This window comes from Setaria italica, chromosome VI (assembly GCF_000263155.2).
Source record: "Setaria italica strain Yugu1 chromosome VI, Setaria_italica_v2.0, whole genome shotgun sequence".
Taxonomy (NCBI): domain Eukaryota; kingdom Viridiplantae; phylum Streptophyta; class Magnoliopsida; order Poales; family Poaceae; genus Setaria; species Setaria italica.
Window position 1 is genome coordinate 17,296,955 of NC_028455.1, and position 18,648 is coordinate 17,315,602.

The window sequence follows — 18,648 nt, forward strand, 5'->3', positions numbered from 1 at the left end:
GTTGCGATGGTTTCTGACTTGCGGAATTTTGTGGACGGGCCTGACAGACGAAGTCACCCGGCTGAGGGAGGTCCTCGATGCGGAGCGCGCCGAGCACGTGTGGGACGCGGTCCGCGTTGTCTGCGACGACCTCGGCGTGGTCCAGGGGGAGGGGACGAGTTTGTTGGCGGCTCGTGTCCTTGGGATGTACCGGCGGGCCTGTGAGATTGCTCGGGAGGCGCTCCACGTTGGCGTGAGGTGGGCCTTCGGCGTCTTCGGCTCTCACTACTCCAGCATCAACTTCGCCGGGATGAGCGGGGGGTATGCCTCCGGTTACTCCGAGGCTGAGCTGGACGAGATCAATGCGTCAGTGCTCAACCCAGCGGAGGCCTTGGTGAAGCTTCTAGAGGATGAAGTCGTCCCGCCCGAGGACCCAGGAACGGGTTAGCTGTATCGGGCTTAGATGCCCCAGAATGTAAGTGTATTAGTCAACTTTGAACTTGTTTTTGTGATGGCCGCGGAGGCCTTGTCTATGACTTGTCGAAAAAATGTTTTCGATCCTTTTTCTTGTTTTTTGGGTTTGAGAAGTTTAGAGCGCGGGTCGAACGCATCAGTAAGCGCTGATGAGCGAGGGCACCGTAGCTGCTGGGGTGTAGGTTTTTCGCAGTCCGATCAGTCTTGCCTGGGCATCGTTTGTGCACTCTCTCCTTTTCACGCCCAAACGTTTAGGAAGAGGGTCGCTTCGGAGAAAAGGTGTTTTGAGAAGACATCAAGTGCCTTGGGCCGGAGCCCCTGATAGCCCCTGAGGGATATGCGACCCTGAGGCAGAGCCAGGGTCGGATATCCCTGAGCTCGGGACGAGACTCGGACGAGATCAACTCAAAATTGCCTTTTTCCGTGAACTAAAAAAGTTACAGAAGTATGTATGTATAAATTTGGAAACAAAAACTAAGGGTAGAAGCGTCTTAGCTGCTCTATGTTCCAAGCGTTGTTGAAGATCTGCCTGTCGGGGGTCGTCAGCTTGTACGTGCCTGGCTGCAGTACTTGTGCGATGATGAAGGGACCTTCCCATGGAGGGGTCAGCTTGTGTCGGCCTCTGTTGTCCTGGACGAGGCGAAGCACCACGTCGCCAACATTGAAGACTCGGCCTCGCATCTTGCAGCTGTGGTATCGTCATAAGGCCTGCTAGTACTTGGCCGAGTGCAGCAGGGCCACATTTCGCGCTTTGTCGAGCTGGTCTTGCGTGTCCTCGAGCGATGCCTGATTTCCTTGTTCATTGTACGCCTTGACCTTCAGCGACCCATACTCCAGGTCGGTGGGGAAGATTGTCTCGGACCCGTAGACCATGAAGAACAAGGTGAAGCCAGTTGCCCTACTAGGGGTCATCCTTAGACTCCATAGGACCGCGGGGAGCTCCGCGACCCACCGGCCGCCGAACTTTTTGAGGCAGTCGAAGATCCGTGGCTTGAGACCCTGGAGTATCATGCCGTTGGCCCGCTCAACCTGCCCGTTCATGCGGGGATGCGCCATGGCTGGCCAGTCTACTCGGATGTGGTGGTCGTCGTAGAATTGGAGGAACTTCTTCCCGGTGAACTGTGTGCCATCGTCCATGATGATGGAGTTGGGGATTCCAAAGCAATGGATGATGTCGGTGAAGAATTGTACCGCCTGCTCGGACTTGATTTGTGCGATTGGTCGTGCCTCGATCCACTTTGTGAACTTGTCGACGTAGTCATCTATTCGTAGAAATCGTAGGAAAGATCGTGGGAACCTACACCGTACCTTTCGTAGTCAATACGATTCAACCAAAGGGATGGTCTGGAGTGCCTGGGCGGGCAGATGGGTTTGGTGCACGAAGAATTGGCACCCTTCGCAGATGCGTACCACGTGGGTGGCATCGGCGACCGCCGTCGGCCAGTAGAAGCCCTGTCAAAAAGCGTTCACGATGAGGGTTCTTGGCGTGGCGTGGTGACCACAGGCCCCGGTGTGGATATCTTGTATCAACGCCTTTCCCTGCTCGATCAGGATGCAGTGCTGGAGGATGCCGGTGTGGCTCCACTTGTAGAGCTCCTTGTCGATGATGACGAAGGATTTGGCGCTACGCGCAATCCTGCGCGCCTCCGTCTTGTTCGTTGGGAGCGTCTCGTGGATGAGGTAGTCGAGGTATGGCACTCTCCAGTTAGGCGGAGGATCGGGCCCCTCTACTAGGTTCGCGTCGATCTCCATGACCTCAGGGTCGGAGGGGTCGGCCTCCAAGTCCAGGACAGGTGGCAAGTCGCCGACTCGTCTCGGGTCGGCGCCCGAGTCCGGGACAGGTGGTGCGTTGCCGTCCTCTCCCGGGTTGGCGCCCGAGCCTGGGATAGGTGGCGTGTCGCCGACCCCTCCCGGTTCCTTGTAGCGGATGGAGGGCTTGTATTGGTCGCTGTCAAAGATGCCGTCAGGGACGGTCTTTTGGCCGGATGCCGCTTTCGCCAGTTTGTCAGCCGCCTTGTTGAAACGTCTTGCGACGTGGTTGAGCTCCAGCCCGTCGAACTTGTCTTCGAGTTTGCAAACCTCGTCGCAGTACACCGCCATCTTGGGGTCATGGCAGCTCCACTCCTTCATGACTTGTTCGACGACTAGCTGAGAGTCACCTCGGATGTCCAGCCGCCGGATGCCCAGCTCGATGGCGATGTGAAGCCCGTTGAGGAGAGCCTCGTACTCAGCGACATTGTTAGATGCAGGAAAGTGGAGGCGGACCATGTACCTCATACGTACGTCGAGTGGAGAGACGAAGACCAGACCCGTTCCGGTGCGAGCCTTCATCAACGACCCGTCGAAGTACATCGTCCAGTACTCCTGCTTCTCTGGCGCTGATGGCGTCTGGATCTCCGTCCACTCTGCGACAAAGTCGGCGAGTACCTGGGATTTGATAGCTGTGCGGGGGGCATAGGTGATACCCTTGTCCATGAGCTCGAGTGCCCACTTCGCGATCCGTCCCGTGGTGTCCTGATTTCGGATCACTTTGTCGAGGGGGAACGATGAAACGACCGTCACCGGATGAGAGGTGAAGTAGTGGCGCAACTTCCTCTTCGTGATGAGGATGGCGTATATGAGCTTCTGGATCTGCGGGTAGCAAGCCTTGGACTCGGACAAGACCTCGCTGACGAAGTACACCGGACGCTCCACCTTGAGGGCGTGTCCCTCTTCCTCTCGCTCCACCACCAGAGCCGCTCTAACCACCTGGGTGGTCGCTGCGATGTAGAGCAGGAGGGGCTCCCCGTCGGTTGGCGGGACTAGGATTGGGGCCTTCGTCAGAAGGTTCTTGAGCCGGTCAAGCGCCTCCTTGGCCTCGGCGGTCCACATGAAGCGATCGGTCTTCTTCAGGAGTTGGTAGAGAGGGAGCCCCCGTTCGCCGAGGCGCGAGATGAAGCGGCTCAGGGCTGCAAGGCATCCCGTGACACGCTGAACTCCTTTTATGTTTAGAATAAGCCCCATGTCGCTGATGGCTGCTATTTTCTCCGGGTTGGCTTCGATGCCGCGCACGGAGACGATGAAGTCTAGTAGCATGCCCCTCGGAACCCCAAAAATGCACTTTTTGGGGTTGAGTTTGGTGCACTTGTCTCTCAGCCTTTCGAAGGCTAGTTCGAGGTCGGGGATGAGTTGGTCGCCCTTCTTGGACTTGACTACGATGTCATCTACGTAAGCCTCAATGGTCCGCCCGATGAGGTCCCCGAAGCACTTAAGCATGCATCTCTAGAATGTAGCCCCCGTGTTCTTGAGGCCGAATGGCATCGGCGACCGCCGTCGGCCAGTAGAAGCCCTGTCAAAAAGCGTTCACGATGAGGGTTCTTGGCGTGGCGTGGTGACCACAGGCCCCGGTGTGGATATCTTGTATCAACGCCTTTCCCTGCTCGATCAGGATGCAGTGCTGGAGGATGCCGGTGTGGCTCCACTTGTAGAGCTCCTTGTCGATGATGACGAAGGATTTGGCGCTACGCGCAATCCTGCGCGCCTCCGTCTTGTTCGTTGGGAGCGTCTCGTGGATGAGGTAGTCGAGGTATGGCACTCTCCAGTTAGGCGGAGGATCGGGCCCCTCTACTAGGTTCGCGTCGATCTCCATGACCTCAGGGTCGGAGGGGTCGGCCTCCAAGTCCAGGACAGGTGGCAAGTCGCCGACTCGTCTCGGGTCGGCGCCCGAGTCCGGGACAGGTGGTGCGTTGCCGTCCTCTCCCGGGTTGGCGCCCGAGCCTGGGATAGGTGGCGTGTCGCCGACCCCTCCCGGTTCCTTGTAGCGGATGGAGGGCTTGTATTGGTCGCTGTCAAAGATGCCGTCAGGGACGGTCTTTTGGCCGGATGCCGCTTTCGCCAGTTTGTCAGCCGCCTTGTTGAAACGTCTTGCGACGTGGTTGAGCTCCAGCCCGTCGAACTTGTCTTCGAGTTTGCAAACCTCGTCGCAGTACACCGCCATCTTGGGGTCATGGCAGCTCCACTCCTTCATGACTTGTTCGACGACTAGCTGAGAGTCACCTCGGATGTCCAGCCGCCGGATGCCCAGCTCGATGGCGATGTGAAGCCCGTTGAGGAGAGCCTCGTACTCAGCGACATTGTTAGATGCAGGAAAGTGGAGGCGGACCATGTACCTCATACGTACGTCGAGTGGAGAGACGAAGACCAGACCCGTTCCGGTGCGAGCCTTCATCAACGACCCGTCGAAGTACATCGTCCAGTACTCCTGCTTCTCTGGCGCTGATGGCGTCTGGATCTCCGTCCACTCTGCGACAAAGTCGGCGAGTACCTGGGATTTGATAGCTGTGCGGGGGGCATAGGTGATACCCTTGTCCATGAGCTCGAGTGCCCACTTCGCGATCCGTCCCGTGGTGTCCTGATTTCGGATCACTTTGTCGAGGGGGAACGATGAAACGACCGTCACCGGATGAGAGGTGAAGTAGTGGCGCAACTTCCTCTTCGTGATGAGGATGGCGTATATGAGCTTCTGGATCTGCGGGTAGCAAGCCTTGGACTCGGACAAGACCTCGCTGACGAAGTACACCGGACGCTCCACCTTGAGGGCGTGTCCCTCTTCCTCTCGCTCCACCACCAGAGCCGCTCTAACCACCTGGGTGGTCGCTGCGATGTAGAGCAGGAGGGGCTCCCCGTCGGTTGGCGGGACTAGGATTGGGGCCTTCGTCAGAAGGTTCTTGAGCCGGTCAAGCGCCTCCTTGGCCTCGGCGGTCCACATGAAGCGATCGGTCTTCTTCAGGAGTTGGTAGAGAGGGAGCCCCCGTTCGCCGAGGCGCGAGATGAAGCGGCTCAGGGCTGCAAGGCATCCCGTGACACGCTGAACTCCTTTTATGTTTAGAATAAGCCCCATGTCGCTGATGGCTGCTATTTTCTCCGGGTTGGCTTCGATGCCGCGCACGGAGACGATGAAGTCTAGTAGCATGCCCCTCGGAACCCCAAAAATGCACTTTTTGGGGTTGAGTTTGGTGCACTTGTCTCTCAGCCTTTCGAAGGCTAGTTCGAGGTCGGGGATGAGTTGATCGCCCTTCTTGGACTTGACTACGATGTCATCTACGTAAGCCTCAATGGTCCGCCCGATGAGGTCCCCGAAGCACTTAAGCATGCATCTCTAGAATGTAGCCCCCGTGTTCTTGAGGCCGAATGGCATCTTAACGTAGCAGTACGGGCCAAAGGGGGTGATGAAAGAGGTCGCAAGCTGGTCGGACTCTGTCATCGCGATTTGATGGTAGCCAGAATATGCGTCAAGGAAGCTAAGGGTTTTGCACCCGGCGGTTGAGTCGACTATCTGATCTATACGTGGCAAAGGAAACGGATCCTTTGGACACGCCTTGTTGAGACCGGTATAATCAACACACATCCTCCATTTCCCATTCTTTTTTCGTACAAGAACAGGATTAGCTAGCCACTCAGGGTGGTACACTTCCTTGATGAATTCGACCGCCAAAAGCTTCTGGAGCTCCTAGCCGATGGCCTTGCACCTCTCCTCGTCGAAGCGACACAAGCCTTGCTTCACCGGTTTGGAGCCGGCCTTGATGTTCAAGGAGTGCTCGGTGACTTCCCTCGGGATGTCGGGCATGTCCGAGGGTTTCCACGCGAAAATGTCACTGTTCGCGCGGAGGAAGTCGACGAGCGCGCTTTCCTATTTGGGAGATAGGGTAGCGCCGATCCGCATGGTCCGGCCGTCGGAGCTGCTGGGGTCGAGGGGGACCTCCTTGATGCCTTTGGTGGCCTTGAAGGAGATGGCAGACTTCTTGGAGTTGGGCTGGTCCTCTGCGCTCTCCGCAAGCTGGACCGCATGACCCTCTGCGCAGGTGATTGCTGCGGCGTACTCGTAGCACTCTACGTCGCACTCGTACGCCTTCTGGAAAGACGTGCCGACGGTGATGACCCCGTTAGGCCCCGGCAGCTTGAGCTTGAGGTAGGTGTAGTTGGGGATGGCCATGAACTTGGCATAGCACGGCCGCCCCAAGATGGCGTGGTAGGTTCCTCGGAAACCCACCACCTCGAAGGTGAGGGTCTCCTTCCTGTAGTTGGAAGGAGTCCTGAAAGTGACGGGCAGGTCGATCTGCCCGAGAGGCATCGCCCGTTTCCCCAGCACGATGCCGTGGAACGGCGCTGCGCTGGGGCGGAGGTAGGAGCGGTCGATCCCCATGGCGTCGAGAGTCTCGGCGTAGAGGATGTTGAGGCTGCTACCTCTGTCAATGAGCACCTTGGTGAGGCGCGTTGTGCCGACGATGGGGTCGACGACGAGTGGGTAGCGTCCTGGTTGCAGGACACGCCCCGGGTAGTCGGACCGGTCGAAGGTGATGGCGGATCCTGACCAGTCGAGGAAGGCCGATGTAGCAGGCTCGGCCGCGTAGACCTCGCGGCGCTCCAGCTTCCGGCGGCGCTTGGAGTCGTAAGCCGCCGGGCCGCCGAAGATTATGAAACAGCCGTCCACCTTGGGAAAGCCATCTTCCTTGTCCTCGCCGTCCTTCTTCTCCTCGTCGGGCTTCCGTCTCCGGTCACCCTTCACTGGGTTGCCTACAAAATACCTCTTCATGAGGTTGCAGTCTTTGTAGGCGTGCATCGCAGGGAACTCGTGGTTCGGGCACGGTCCCTCGAGCAGCTTGTCGAAGAATCCGAGGGTGCCCTCTGGGGACGGCTGTCCCTGCTTGCGTTCAGCAACGACAACGAGGGGAGCCTCGCGCCGCTGCTTATTCTTCTTCTTCTATTGACGGTTGGAGGTCCCCTTGTTGGCGTCCTCCTCCCGCTTCACCTTGCCCTTGGAGCGGTCGAAGATCGCCCCGACGGCTTCTTCGCCTGAGGCGAAGCTGGTGGCGATGTTGAGGAGCTCCTCCGTGGTCCGTGGGCCCCGGCATCCCAGCTCGTGGATAAGGGGCCGGCAGGAAGTTCCTGCTAGGAAAGCTCCTATGACGTCGGCGTCCACGACGTTGGAGAGCTCGGTGCACTTCCTAGAGAAACGCCAGATGTAGTCCCGGAGGGACTCGTCTGACCCCTGGCGGCAGCTCCTAAGGTCCCAGGAATTGCCAGGGCGCATGTACGTGCCCTGGAAGTTCCCCACAAAGATCTCCTTCAGGTCGTTCTAGCTACGGTTCCGACCCAAAGGGATGTGTTCCAGCCAGGCTTGCACCGAGTCGGCCAGAAAGAGTGGGAGATTGCGGATGATGAACAGGTCATCATCCGCCCCACCGGCTTGAAATGCAAGCCGGTAGTCGCTGAACCACAGCATGGCCACGTTCGTAGGCTGCCTGAAGCGCGCCGGGAATGGCGCGTTCAGGATGTGCGTGGAGAAAGCCCTCTTTGCTGTCGTAGCGGCCGCCATGGTGGACGTAATAGCCGCGGTCTACCCCCATCCTCTCTGTCCGCGCGGGAACGCCTCCGCGCATCCAGAGTGTCACGGGCGTCGTGAATGGGACCGACGCGCCAGTGGACGGACTGAGCCCCGCCTCCTGTGGGTGGCGGTGTCCGTCGCACGGGTGCGGCCTTGTTCACCCCAGGAGGAGGCTGGTGAACAGACTCCCCACGCCTTTCGGGAGGCCCAGTGGGTGCCGTCCTGCTAGCATTGTGCCCACGTCACCGGGATGTGGAGCTCTCCGCCTGCTGGACGGCGACGCACTCGAGCAGGTTGCGCACCTCTTGGTGCGCTTGACGCTCCTCGGGCATCGCCGGCTCGGGGAGTCATCGAAGCAGGGCCGCCGCTGCAGCGATGTTCTGGCTAGCACGGGCGAAGAGCTGAGGGCGATCTTCGTCTGCGCATATGCGTCGCTGGACGTCACGCGCTCGTTGTTGTGCCCCGCCTTTGTTGCGGGGGCGCTCGACCTCCTGGTGGGGCGCCGCGCGCGGCTCCGGCTGTCGAGGCTGCACCGGAGCCCTGGCAAGGGCCTCGGTCGTAGCTGTGGCACGCGGTGGGGGAGTTCGCTACCTCCCCTCGGCACCGTCATCGTTGGACCCCTCGGAGTGCGCGTCGACCATGAAGCACTCGCGCGAGGGGTGGTGGCTCCCGTTGTTGGAGCCGGCGTCGGAGGTTGTCCTCACCACACGAGCTCGTGGGCGGCATGGTCATGGACCGCGCCAGGAGGCGACCATAGGTCGCCGCGGCATTGTGCAGCCCAAAGGGACACTCCTCTGAAGGGAGCCCCATGGCACGCGTCCGACCGCTCACCACTATCCCGGCAGCGGAGCCAGAGATGACGGGGTGAGCGGGCAAGACAAGGAGAGGGATCAGCTCGATCCCCTCCCCTGTGGCGAGGAAGTCTAAGCTCCCGAAGCGGACGAGGGAGCCCGGAGTGAAGCTGGCGTCGTGGCTGGCCATCTGAAGCCGGTGATGTACACGCAAAGGTCCCCTACCTGGCGCGCCAACTGTCGTTGTTAAGATTAGCGGATCAAGACTATGGCTAGTAAATTTCTTTTATGCGTGTAAGGCTTCAGATGGTGGCGTGGGAAGACACGGGGTTAGAGTGGTTCAGGCAAGGAAAGCCCTACGTCCAGTATGAGGAGCTGCTCCTGTTGCCCACGCGGGGTCTGTAGTAGGGGTTACAAACAGGCGAGAGAGGGAGTCGGTTCCAAGTCTCTTAGGTGTGCACTGATGCTCTAGAGGAGAGTGTGTGTGTGCGTTCTGTTGGCTTGAGAGTTCTCTTCGTCTCAGGGCCCCCGATCCTCCTTTTATAGCGCAAGGAGAGCCCAGGGTTACAGATGAACCAGACGTGAGGAGAAGTAAAAGAGATAAGCTAAGCAAAATAAAGTACAAGGAGAAGGACCAAGTCCTCGGGTCGCCGCCTCCTGCCCCGACCTTCGGCTCTTGTCAGCACGTCCGCCGGAGGAGGGCGGTTGTCTTCGAATCCTGTCGACGATCTTCCTAGCGACTGCTGCCGCCAAGCATGATGATGGTGTTCGTTCATGGCAACTGTGCACGTTGGGGGAGACGGCTGATCCCTGTTGTCCTGCTTACGGTCCGTGGGACACGGATGTCGCATCCCTGTTGCCGGATACGCAGGGCGCGAGAACGGGCGGAGCTCCCTCCTACGCCGGGTGGCGCAGGCCATGAGTGCCTCTTGATGAATCAGGGGGAGCAGCGGCCACTGTAGCCTGTGCGGTCGTGGCTACAGTGTTCCGCTCGGGTACTTGTGGCGGTCACATCGAGAGGCGCGGGCGCCTTTTTGCGCGTAAGAGCCGTGGCGCATTTATGGCAAGATCGGAGAGGGGCCCACAAGATCCGTGCCCTCGTCTGCTGGTTATGCGCCGGAGGCGGACTCTTGCCTTGTGGGCCTGGATGAGTCCGACCCCCTACGCCCGGGGTCGGGCGAGGCGGAGCCTTGCGGCGAGGGGTCGGGCGCATCCGACCCTGGGACTGTGGGTCGGGCGAGGTGGAGTTTTGCCATCGAGGGGTCGGGCGCTCCCGACCCTAGGACCACGGGTCGGGCGAGGCGGAGTTCTACCATCGAGGGGTCGGGAGTGTCCGACCCCAGGGTCCCGGGTCGGGCGAGATGGAGCGGGGTGTTCCCTGCTCATGTTGGGCCGGTGGTAATCGTCATTACTGCTGGTGGGTCTGGGCTTTTATGATTGTCGTTTTAAGGGTCATTGGGAGGTCGTTAATATTTCCCCCCAACAGTATTGAAGTTGTTGTTTCTGAATTTTTTTTGAAGGATAAGATTTTCTATCACACTTGATAATGCTTCTTCTAATACTTCTGCTATGACTGCGCTCATTCCCAAATTCAGTAAGTACATGTATATGTTCTGTTCTGTTTTTCTATTGTCTATTTTCATGATTCCTTCAACTAGAGTAACATACTAACGGCGCGTTTGGCGTGGCTCCTGCTGGGTTCCGGCTCTAGCATTGTACGCCACTATGACGGAGCCGTGGGAGCCATTCCAACCTAGCTCCACCGGCTCCTCCTGTCCCCTAAGCAAAAAATGAGTGGAATGAGAAAACAGTAACGCACAGTGCAACAGGAGCCGGAGCCATTCCATGTGGAGCCGCGCCAAACGCGCCCTAACATGATTAATGTACTTGCTAGGCCTACCCTGCCAATGCCAACGGATCAAGAGCAAGCTACTGGAGTCATGAGGTGTGGCCCGTGGAGTTTGGAAGACTACTGTTCCAGTGTCTTAAGTTATCTTGTGCTTTTATGATCATGAACTTATTTTTTAAGCTGGGTTGTACTCTTTTTTCCTTCCTAGAGTTTTCTCATGAGGTGTGAGCTTTTACCTAGGAAGGTTTTTAATGAGGCAATCAACACTTGATCACATAGATCAAGTATTGAATTAGTAATAACTCTATCTATATATTTCTGTCATTCTGTTTGAAATGTGAATGTGTTATGTCTATGTATGATGAACTCTGAATGTGTGATGACTATGTATGATTTGGTTGAATTGATCTTTACATCTGAGTTCAGTGTTGAATTTGAAATTGATGAATGATTTTTTTTATCCATGAGCTGTAGGCATGGCACGTGATTTCAGCCGTGCTTCGCGGACCGACCGGTATGAAAAAGGCATTACGGATCCATACTTGATCGTCGGTGTAACCTGTGGACCAGCACGACACGGCATGATACCTCCATCGTGCCCGGCCAGGCACGGTAGTTTCGTGCCCGGGCCTACCCGTGCCCGTGCCGTGCCGGATGGACAAACTGGCCGAGTCTACTTTATCGGTCATTTTGCTTGCAATTTGTTTGTTGTGTTTGAAAAAGTTACCCGCTGCTAATAAATACACCGTCACCTCTACTAATGCCGTGCCGGACTCACCTAGAATCGGAAATTAAGCGTGCCCGGTAAACATGGGCGCCTCGTCGATCAGTAGCACGGGGGTTTTCTCGAAGAATAATTCTAGAACGGCACGGGACACGGGAGCATGGGACTGACAAGGATCATCGCCTTATCTTGCCCACCTAGCTAGATTCCACGTCAGTAACGGTCCCTAGGTCCCCCTTCCCACCTTGTTTTCCAAAAAAAAAAAAAACGCTCGGACTCGCGCGAGACGGGAGCCGAGAGCGGAGAGCCCAGAGCCCCGACGCAACTCCTGCTGCTGCTCCTTCCCTCGCTTCCTTCTCATTCCCCCGCGTTGAAAGCTCCTTGCCCCGTCGGCTGCCGCTCCGTCCCTCGATCCCGCACTCCAGGCCGCCGATCGGTATGGCGCGCTGAGCCCCCGTGCGCGCGCGCGTCTCGGCGGCCGGCGGGCACGATGCTGGCGGCGTCCGCCAGGGTCTGCTCTAGGCTCGCTTCTCCGCACGCCTCCTCGCCCGCCGGTGCTGCTGCTGCTGCTACGGCGGCGGCGGCGCTGACGAGCTCCCCCGTGCTGGCATCCGGGATGAGCGCGCTCGAGAGGCAGCCCGCTCCTCCGGGGGCCGGGTTCGGCGACACGGGGAGGGGTCCCGCGGCCGACGACCCGCCACCGCGGCACTGCACCTCGTCGGGCGAATCGAGGTGAGCATCAGAACCACGAGCTCGGGTTTGGGTAGCGGCATTGGTTAATCCCATGACCGGGGACCTCAATTGTTAGCAACTACTTTGACGATTGATTGGTTGTCTCCCTTGCTTGGAATTGTGATTGCTCAACAAAGGATCTCCTAACTCGCATCCTGCACGGATGAAATGTCCAGTAATTTCCCAGGATTATGTCTTTTACTTCTACCTTCTGTTTATGGTAGGGAAGGATATCAGTTGAGTAGAGTGCCATATCAAAGGCATCCGATGCTAGATCGGGGCACAGTGACTGCTGGATCAAACCATCATGTTTCTGCCGCAAGCTGTTCCTCACAGTATCATCAGAGTTACAGATATTTTTCATCCTCTTCTGATCAACAGAGGATATGGGCTGGAAACAAGGTGTGTTCATGTATCCATATCCATGTAGTAGTTTGCTTACCATTCCCATTTCGTAGGCTTTTCAAGATCATTTGACTAGTATTTTATGATACTCATTTAAAACAACTTAAATGTGGTTAACATGAGATTTCCAATCATCATTGTGGATGTTTGAGATCTGACAGTACGGTTACTGAAGTATAAGTCTATGTTTTCCAGCATATATGTGATCTGCCAAGGTGTGTAAAAATTGTCGAAGTTGGGCCACGAGATGGACTTCAAAATGAAAAAGACATTGTACCAACACCTGTAAAGGTTGAGCTTATACGGAGATTGGCTGCCTCTGGGTTACCAGTTGTTGAGGCAACTAGTTTTGTATCTCCAAAATGGGTACCACAGGTACGTAGCTTTATAAAATATCTGGAGATTGCACTGATAAGCCATCTGGACTCTTAACTGTCCAGATGTTATAATACTGTCATGTATCTTCCAAGTATTAAAAGTTTTTCCTCCTAAAATAGATTAGTATAGTGTATTTTCGTCTCTTATGAGTAGAAAGTGAGGAAGTGGTGAGATCATCCACATCAGAACAGCCATTTGGATTTGGTTCTAACTTGTTTACATTTTCTATATGAGCTAGTGCATAACCTTACTCTTTGATTGGAGCATCTCCATGGAAATTTGTTAGTTATACAAAACTGATTCTTTCCTGTGTCACCAGAAGATTGCTGCAATATGATGGTTAGTCTGGGAATTTGTGGATCCTTGGTAGGATGTGCCACAACCTTAAGGTTGAGTAGAATGTGTGATGTTAAATCATGTTACTAGAAGCAGTTGTTATGGTGGATCCATTTGAATGAACTTTATCTGTTTCAAATGTGTATTGATTGATTCTGCATATGCTATGTTCCTGGGTATTAGTACTTTTGCCTGGGGACAGTAATGCTGATATTAATTCGAGTTTCCAATAAAATGAACCCATGACAATAGAATCATGGATACTTGCATACTTTTAAAGGAACTATCTAAATAGGAATTAGTGCAAAGATGATGCACAAGCTCTGAAAAGTTTTCCTGAACATAAGAATAGTTACAAATGTGGCCTTGACTATCGGAGTATAAGTGAATTGCCCACCTCTCCCCATCATCTTAAGCTTTTGGATTGAACTGGTTGGTGCATGCAACTCAATATGGTACTAGGGCTAGAGGTCTCGAGTTCGAATCCTGGTGGGCGTGATTAAATAAAATAATTGCAGCCAACTCCAATCTCCACGTATGCGGCATGAGGGAGCCTACATGTGAGGGGGAGTGTTGGAGTATAAGTGAATTTCCCACCTCTCCCCATCAGCTTAAGCTTTTGGGTTGAACTGGTTGGTGCATGCAACTCAATATGGTATTAGGACTAGAGGTCTCGAGTTCAAATCGTGGCGGACGCGATTAAGTAAAACAAAACAAATAGTTTCACTGAACCCTGGAGGAAACTCTCGAAATTAATTACCAGGCATTACATATGCAATATATCACATAAAAAGATGGAAGTGGATCTCTTGATAGTACTCTGCTAAACTTGATTCATCATTCTTTTCATATTTACAAACATTGATGTTTTATGTAAAATTGCTTGTTTACTTCATAATTTCTTTTACTTAGGCCTTATTTCATTAATTTTACCTTTCTATTGCTTGGCCATTAGTTTAATGTTTGTTATGTATTTACTAGTAATTTTTTCATAATATGATGTTTGTTGTTGTAGCTAGCTGATGCAAAGAATGTCATGGAAGCAGTTCGGAATATTGAGGGTGTGCGTCTTCCTATATTGACCCCAAACCTTAAGGTGAACTATGTGGATTCAGCTGGCTGTTTTTTATGACATATTCTACACTTGCCTCATTCAATATTCAGTTCTTTATATTTGTCATCACCCATCAGGGATTTGAGGCTGCTATTGCAGCAGGGGCAAAAGAAATTGCAATATTTGCATCAGCTTCTGAAGGATTTTCCAAGTCAAACATAAACTGCACAATCAAAGAGAGCCTTGCGCGTTATAATGATGTCGCTCTTGCTGCAAAAGAGAGAGAAATTCCTGTCCGAGGGTGAGCTCTTTTCTTTTGTGCAACATCAAGTTTCATTGTTCATCGTAGCCAAATCTCAGGGTATGTTTGTATAAAGTAATTAAACTCCAGTGGTTCATATACTCTGTTGAAACTGCAACCAGTATGCTGGCTACATTCAAATGTTTTCTGGCTGCTAACAAATGTTAAATAATAGGTTATGGTGCCCTCCATAAGAGTTAGTCCATTTTCTAAACCAATAGTAAACAATAACTTGAGAGGTGGAGCTAATTGATAGAACTATCTCCTGCTTAGAAGAGACAATGGGCTTGTGCCACGTTATTCAGCGGTTAGCACTGTAACACCTTCAATCTAGCTAGCTTGAGTAACTCATGATTTAAATCATTACTTCCAGTTTTTCTCATTTGTACTGACCTGCCTTTCGGTAATGCTTACCATTTTTGTTGGTGTTATTTTCTTGCTTTCATTGCCAGTTTTGTGGCCTAGTCTTATGCACATGTTTAAAATGATCATGAGAAAATCCTGATGAACTTAGTAGCTTGTAGTAGTATTCACACAATTAACAGGTCACTATAATTAGGGATTGCTGGACATGTGGACAGTGCTAAAGTTTATGTTTCTCTATTTGCTGAGAATGTAGGTATGTTTCTTGTGTGGTTGGATGCCCAGTAGATGGACCAGTACCACCGTCAAATGTAGCTTATGTAGCAAAAGAGCTTTATGACATGGGCTGCTATGAGGTTTCACTTGGTGATACTATTGGAGTTGGTACCCCAGGTGACGTACATTACATTTGCAACCACCCTCTCCCCCCTCCCTTTTTCTTGTGTTTCTGAGAGAAATCCATATGATAGCTTATAGGGTAACACTCTTTATAGGGCTTGGAGATGCTTATACATATGACAACTTTATGTTTTTTTAAGACAAACAAGATTTTTTTCCTGCATAATGCTAATCTGTTTCAATAAAGTTTAAACTAACCAGGGCCTATTACAATTTCAAATATGGACCCGTTTATACTATATAGACCATATCACTTGGAAAAAGATAACTGTAAACCATGAGGCACATGTAAACCCCAATCTTCTCTTTATACCATATCATGCTTGATTATTTTGCTTGATTGCCCTTTCTCCATCTGCACAGACCTGATGTGTTTCAGCTTGTTCCGTCTATCCAGGCACCGTGGTTCCAATGCTTGAGGCCACCATGTCCGCGGTTCCTGTGGAGAAACTTGCTGTCCATTTCCACGATACCTACGGCCAATCGCTCTCAAATATCCTCATGTCTCTCCAGGTAACACGCATTTGAAACACCGAACGTATCATCGCAAGCTGAAGTGACTCTGTGATCAAGCGTGCCCTCTTCTCAAATCAGATGGGGATCAGCGTCGTGGACTCCTCCGTCGCCGGCCTCGGCGGCTGCCCTTATGCGAAGGGTGCGTCAGGAAACGTGGCGACCGAGGATGTTGTGTACATGCTCAACGGGCTGGGGATCAAAATGGGTGTAGACCTGGGAAAGGTGATGGCAGCCGGCGAGTTCATCTGCAAGCATCTGGGGCGCCAGTCTGGTTCCAAGGCAGCGACCGCACTAAGAAAGGTTACTGCAAATGCGTCGAAACTCTGAGGCTTAGAAATTTACCATGATCCACTATCGCAGGTAACAGCTGTAAAATGGGCACGAGATTGTGAAATAAGCAATGCTGTTCTGTCATGAGGTGTCTGTTCAAGACAACAAATAAATACTACAGCAATGCTATTCTGCCATTAGAGGTGGCACATTTCTAGCCATCTTCATCTGGCTAAATAAGCACAAGATTGCGAGTCACGTAAGGGGGTGTTTGGTTCCACGGATTAAAGTTGAGTTCCTGTCACATCGAATGTTTAGATACTAATTAGGAGGATCAAATATGAACTAATTATAAAATTAATTGCACAGATGAAGACTAATTCGCGAGACGAATCTATTAAGCTTAATTAGTCCATGATTTGACAATATGATGCTATAGTAAATATATGCTAATCATGAATTAATTAGGCTTAATAGATTCGTCTCACGAATTAGCCTCCATCTGTGTAATTGATTTTGTAATTAGTCTATATTTAATACTCCTAATTAGTATCTAGCCTCCATCTGTGTAATTGATTTTGTAATTAGTCTATATTTAATACTCCTAATTAGTATCTAAACATTCGATACGATATGGACTAAAACTTTAGTCCATGGAATCAAACACCCCTTAAGTCTAGCAAAATGACAAATGTAGGACCACTTTTTACCAGAAAGACCACAACAGCCTCAGCAAACGGTAGCGAAGCTTTGGTTCCTTTTCAACTTGGAATAGGTACATGTTAAAAAAAAAGTTCTTGAAGACAACAGTCTCAGCAAACAGTTGCGAAGCTTTGGTTCCTTCTCAACTTGGAATAGGTACATGTTAAAAAAAACGTTCATGTCTCATCTGCGCTAGCCTGTTAAGCTCAAAATACAATGAGAAATATCCAATGCATTCCACAAAAGTTGAATGGGTCAGCTACGATCTCTGTTGCAGTTCTGCAGGCACACAGTGCACTCAAACCTCAATAAGTTATGTACTTGATGGAACCCCCTACGCAACAATTTGTTTGCAGTGCCATCAATATGAAAAATGGCCAGTCAATCAGCAATCAACATCAATGTCAAGTTGGGGTAGGACAAGGCCTTTCCCATAGGCTGCTAACAGAAGAGCCTCCGCTCGCCCTGCGTAAGAATGACAGAAGCATCACCAAGCTGAGGCAAAACATGCAAGTAAATTGCAATCTACTCTCGATGAGTCCTTTAATAGAACGGATCAAGCTAAAACTAGCAAATGCTACACAGTAGTAAAAAGCTTCTAAACTCATTTCTGGTGCATAAATTCCAAGCTAAAGCTAGCTAACCATACCCAATGAAAAAAGCTTCTAAAACTCATCTCTGGTGCATAAATCCACACAGCCCAACATGTTGCAAAACTAGCTAATATGCACTGCAAACTAGAATTAGCATAATAGATTGGCCCCCAGATGCCAAAACTACTGGATAAGCTGTTGACACTAGTAAGATGTGTACCATGATGTTTTTTCAACTTCAGGGATAGAGCTTTGTCAGGGAACAAAATGGATGCAGCTTGTCTGCTATCATCCTGTAAGAAATTATGCATTAGAAACACAACAGGACTATGTTAGATCTGGTGAACTGGTAGAACATAAGAATGATGCTGGTAACAAGTGATTATTTCAGATGCAGGACAGGGAAATTTTTGGATATTAATTAAAAAATCTCATTAGTTACAATTACATGCTTGTTGTGTCTGTCATCAATGCATATCACTGCAGCAAAACCCATTGATTTCCACCAAAGTTTTAGCTTATCCCATAACCAGGTTTGCAAATTCATCTACCATTTCTTTTATTCTTTTAAGTAGACATCTTACTCTGCAATCTTACTGTCTTACTGACATCAATAGGGCAGACAAAAGTATTGTGTTAACATTTGGGCACTAATGTTGAGCTCTAATTAACAAACAAGCAAATTTTATACAATGTAAATGATTGGCATAAAGCCACTGTATGCTCCACTTAACATGAGTCACAGACCTTTGGCGATTCACTTCGTGATAGCCCAAAGTAAGCTTTCCATGTCTGTGATGCAACTGGAACAACTGAAAACCCCAATGATACTAGAGAAGCAATCCACAAGCCATATGAAAAACCTGTACTCCACCATCCCTGTATATCAGAAAACAATAGAAGGAAGATTTATTTAAAAGATTCTGTAACAGCTAAAAACATTGGCAATACACGAAATTTAAATATTCGATCAGTATGAACCAGGTGTAACTAATTCCATTGTCCAGTGCATATATGCTAGGACAAATCAGAAAGATGAGATACCAAAATATCAAGGGCAGAATTTAGTGTTGCACAAGTGTAGGATAGTAATAAGACATGTTAGTGAGCACTATCAATGCTCAAACTACTCTCATATGCACTACCTGACAGCATAATATCGCTCCAAAAACCAACACAGAGAAAATTGATGTGCTAGTTACAGCTATCTTGCAAATAAGGACGTTTAGTGCATGTTATTTGGGAGACAAGAAACAGACCAGCTTTCCATCAGTTGGAAATGGACTAGACTTCTCAATGTATGCCGTAGTTCCTTCAAAATGACAGAAAAATATTTCATCAGAAAACAGCTCTACCTTCCGCATCATATGTATTGAAGAAGAATGTGATCGCCAATTCACTGCAACTATCTAGTCTTCA

General features: G+C 51.4%; 3 protein-coding genes and 1 pseudogene across 3 annotated transcripts; 1 reads left to right on the plus strand and 3 right to left on the minus strand.

Moving 5' to 3' along the window:
- Nucleotides 1-3,784: 3,784 nt before the first annotated feature.
- LOC105914563 lies at nucleotides 3,785-4,429 on the minus strand. The gene is made up of 2 exons (XM_012846810.1): nucleotides 3,962-4,429; nucleotides 3,785-3,868 (listed from the first exon to the last, which is right to left on the minus strand). The coding sequence occupies exons 1-2, from the start codon at nucleotides 4,427-4,429 to the stop codon at nucleotides 3,785-3,787; spliced, it is 552 nt and encodes a 183-aa protein (XP_012702264.1).
- Nucleotides 4,430-11,438: 7,009 nt separating this feature from the next.
- LOC101766688 (hydroxymethylglutaryl-CoA lyase, mitochondrial) lies at nucleotides 11,439-16,192 on the plus strand. The gene is made up of 8 exons (XM_004973142.4): nucleotides 11,439-11,912; nucleotides 12,137-12,314; nucleotides 12,513-12,692; nucleotides 14,047-14,127; nucleotides 14,223-14,386; nucleotides 15,006-15,142; nucleotides 15,546-15,661; nucleotides 15,743-16,192. Exons 1-8 carry the CDS (start codon nucleotides 11,671-11,673, stop codon nucleotides 15,989-15,991), a joined length of 1,347 nt encoding a protein of 448 aa, XP_004973199.1. The 5' UTR covers nucleotides 11,439-11,670; the 3' UTR covers nucleotides 15,992-16,192.
- Nucleotides 16,193-16,668: 476 nt separating this feature from the next.
- Nucleotides 16,669-18,640, minus strand: LOC101772482 (Holliday junction resolvase MOC1, chloroplastic-like). Its single transcript, XM_012846688.2, has 4 exons — nucleotides 18,489-18,640; nucleotides 17,977-18,108; nucleotides 17,450-17,522; nucleotides 16,669-17,101 (listed from the first exon to the last, which is right to left on the minus strand). The coding sequence occupies exons 1-4, from the start codon at nucleotides 18,594-18,596 to the stop codon at nucleotides 17,022-17,024; spliced, it is 393 nt and encodes a 130-aa protein (XP_012702142.1). The 5' UTR covers nucleotides 18,597-18,640; the 3' UTR covers nucleotides 16,669-17,021.
- The window catches only part of LOC111257698, a 748-nt pseudogene continuing 734 nt past the window's right edge, over nucleotides 18,635-18,648 (minus strand).

What these genes read in the sequence shown, in the direction of transcription:
- LOC105914563 (XM_012846810.1), bottom strand. Translation starts at nt 4,429, where the DNA reads ATGGCGGTGTACTGCGACGAGGTTTGCAAACTCGAAGACAAGTTCGAC. An exon ending in AGACGGAGGCGCGCAGGATT is followed by an intron (nt 3,869 to 3,961) that starts GCGCGTAGCGCC and finishes CTGATCGAGCAG; the next exon opens with GGAAAGGCGTTGATACAAGA.
- LOC101772482 (XM_012846688.2), bottom strand. Translation starts at nt 18,596, where the DNA reads ATGATGCGGAAGGTAGAGCTGTTTTCTGATGAAATATTTTTCTGTCAT. An exon ending in TTCCAACTGATGGAAAGCTG is followed by an intron (nt 18,109 to 18,488) that starts GTCTGTTTCTTG and finishes TCTGATATACAG; the next exon opens with GGATGGTGGAGTACAGGTTT. An exon ending in GAAGTTGAAAAAACATCATG is followed by an intron (nt 17,102 to 17,449) that starts GTACACATCTTA and finishes ATTCTTACGCAG; the next exon opens with GGCGAGCGGAGGCTCTTCTG.
- LOC101766688 (XM_004973142.4), top strand. Translation starts at nt 11,671, where the DNA reads ATGCTGGCGGCGTCCGCCAGGGTCTGCTCTAGGCTCGCTTCTCCGCAC. An exon ending in TATTGACCCCAAACCTTAAG is followed by an intron (nt 14,128 to 14,222) that starts GTGAACTATGTG and finishes ATCACCCATCAG; the next exon opens with GGATTTGAGGCTGCTATTGC. An exon ending in TATTGGAGTTGGTACCCCAG is followed by an intron (nt 15,143 to 15,545) that starts GTGACGTACATT and finishes CCGTCTATCCAG; the next exon opens with GCACCGTGGTTCCAATGCTT.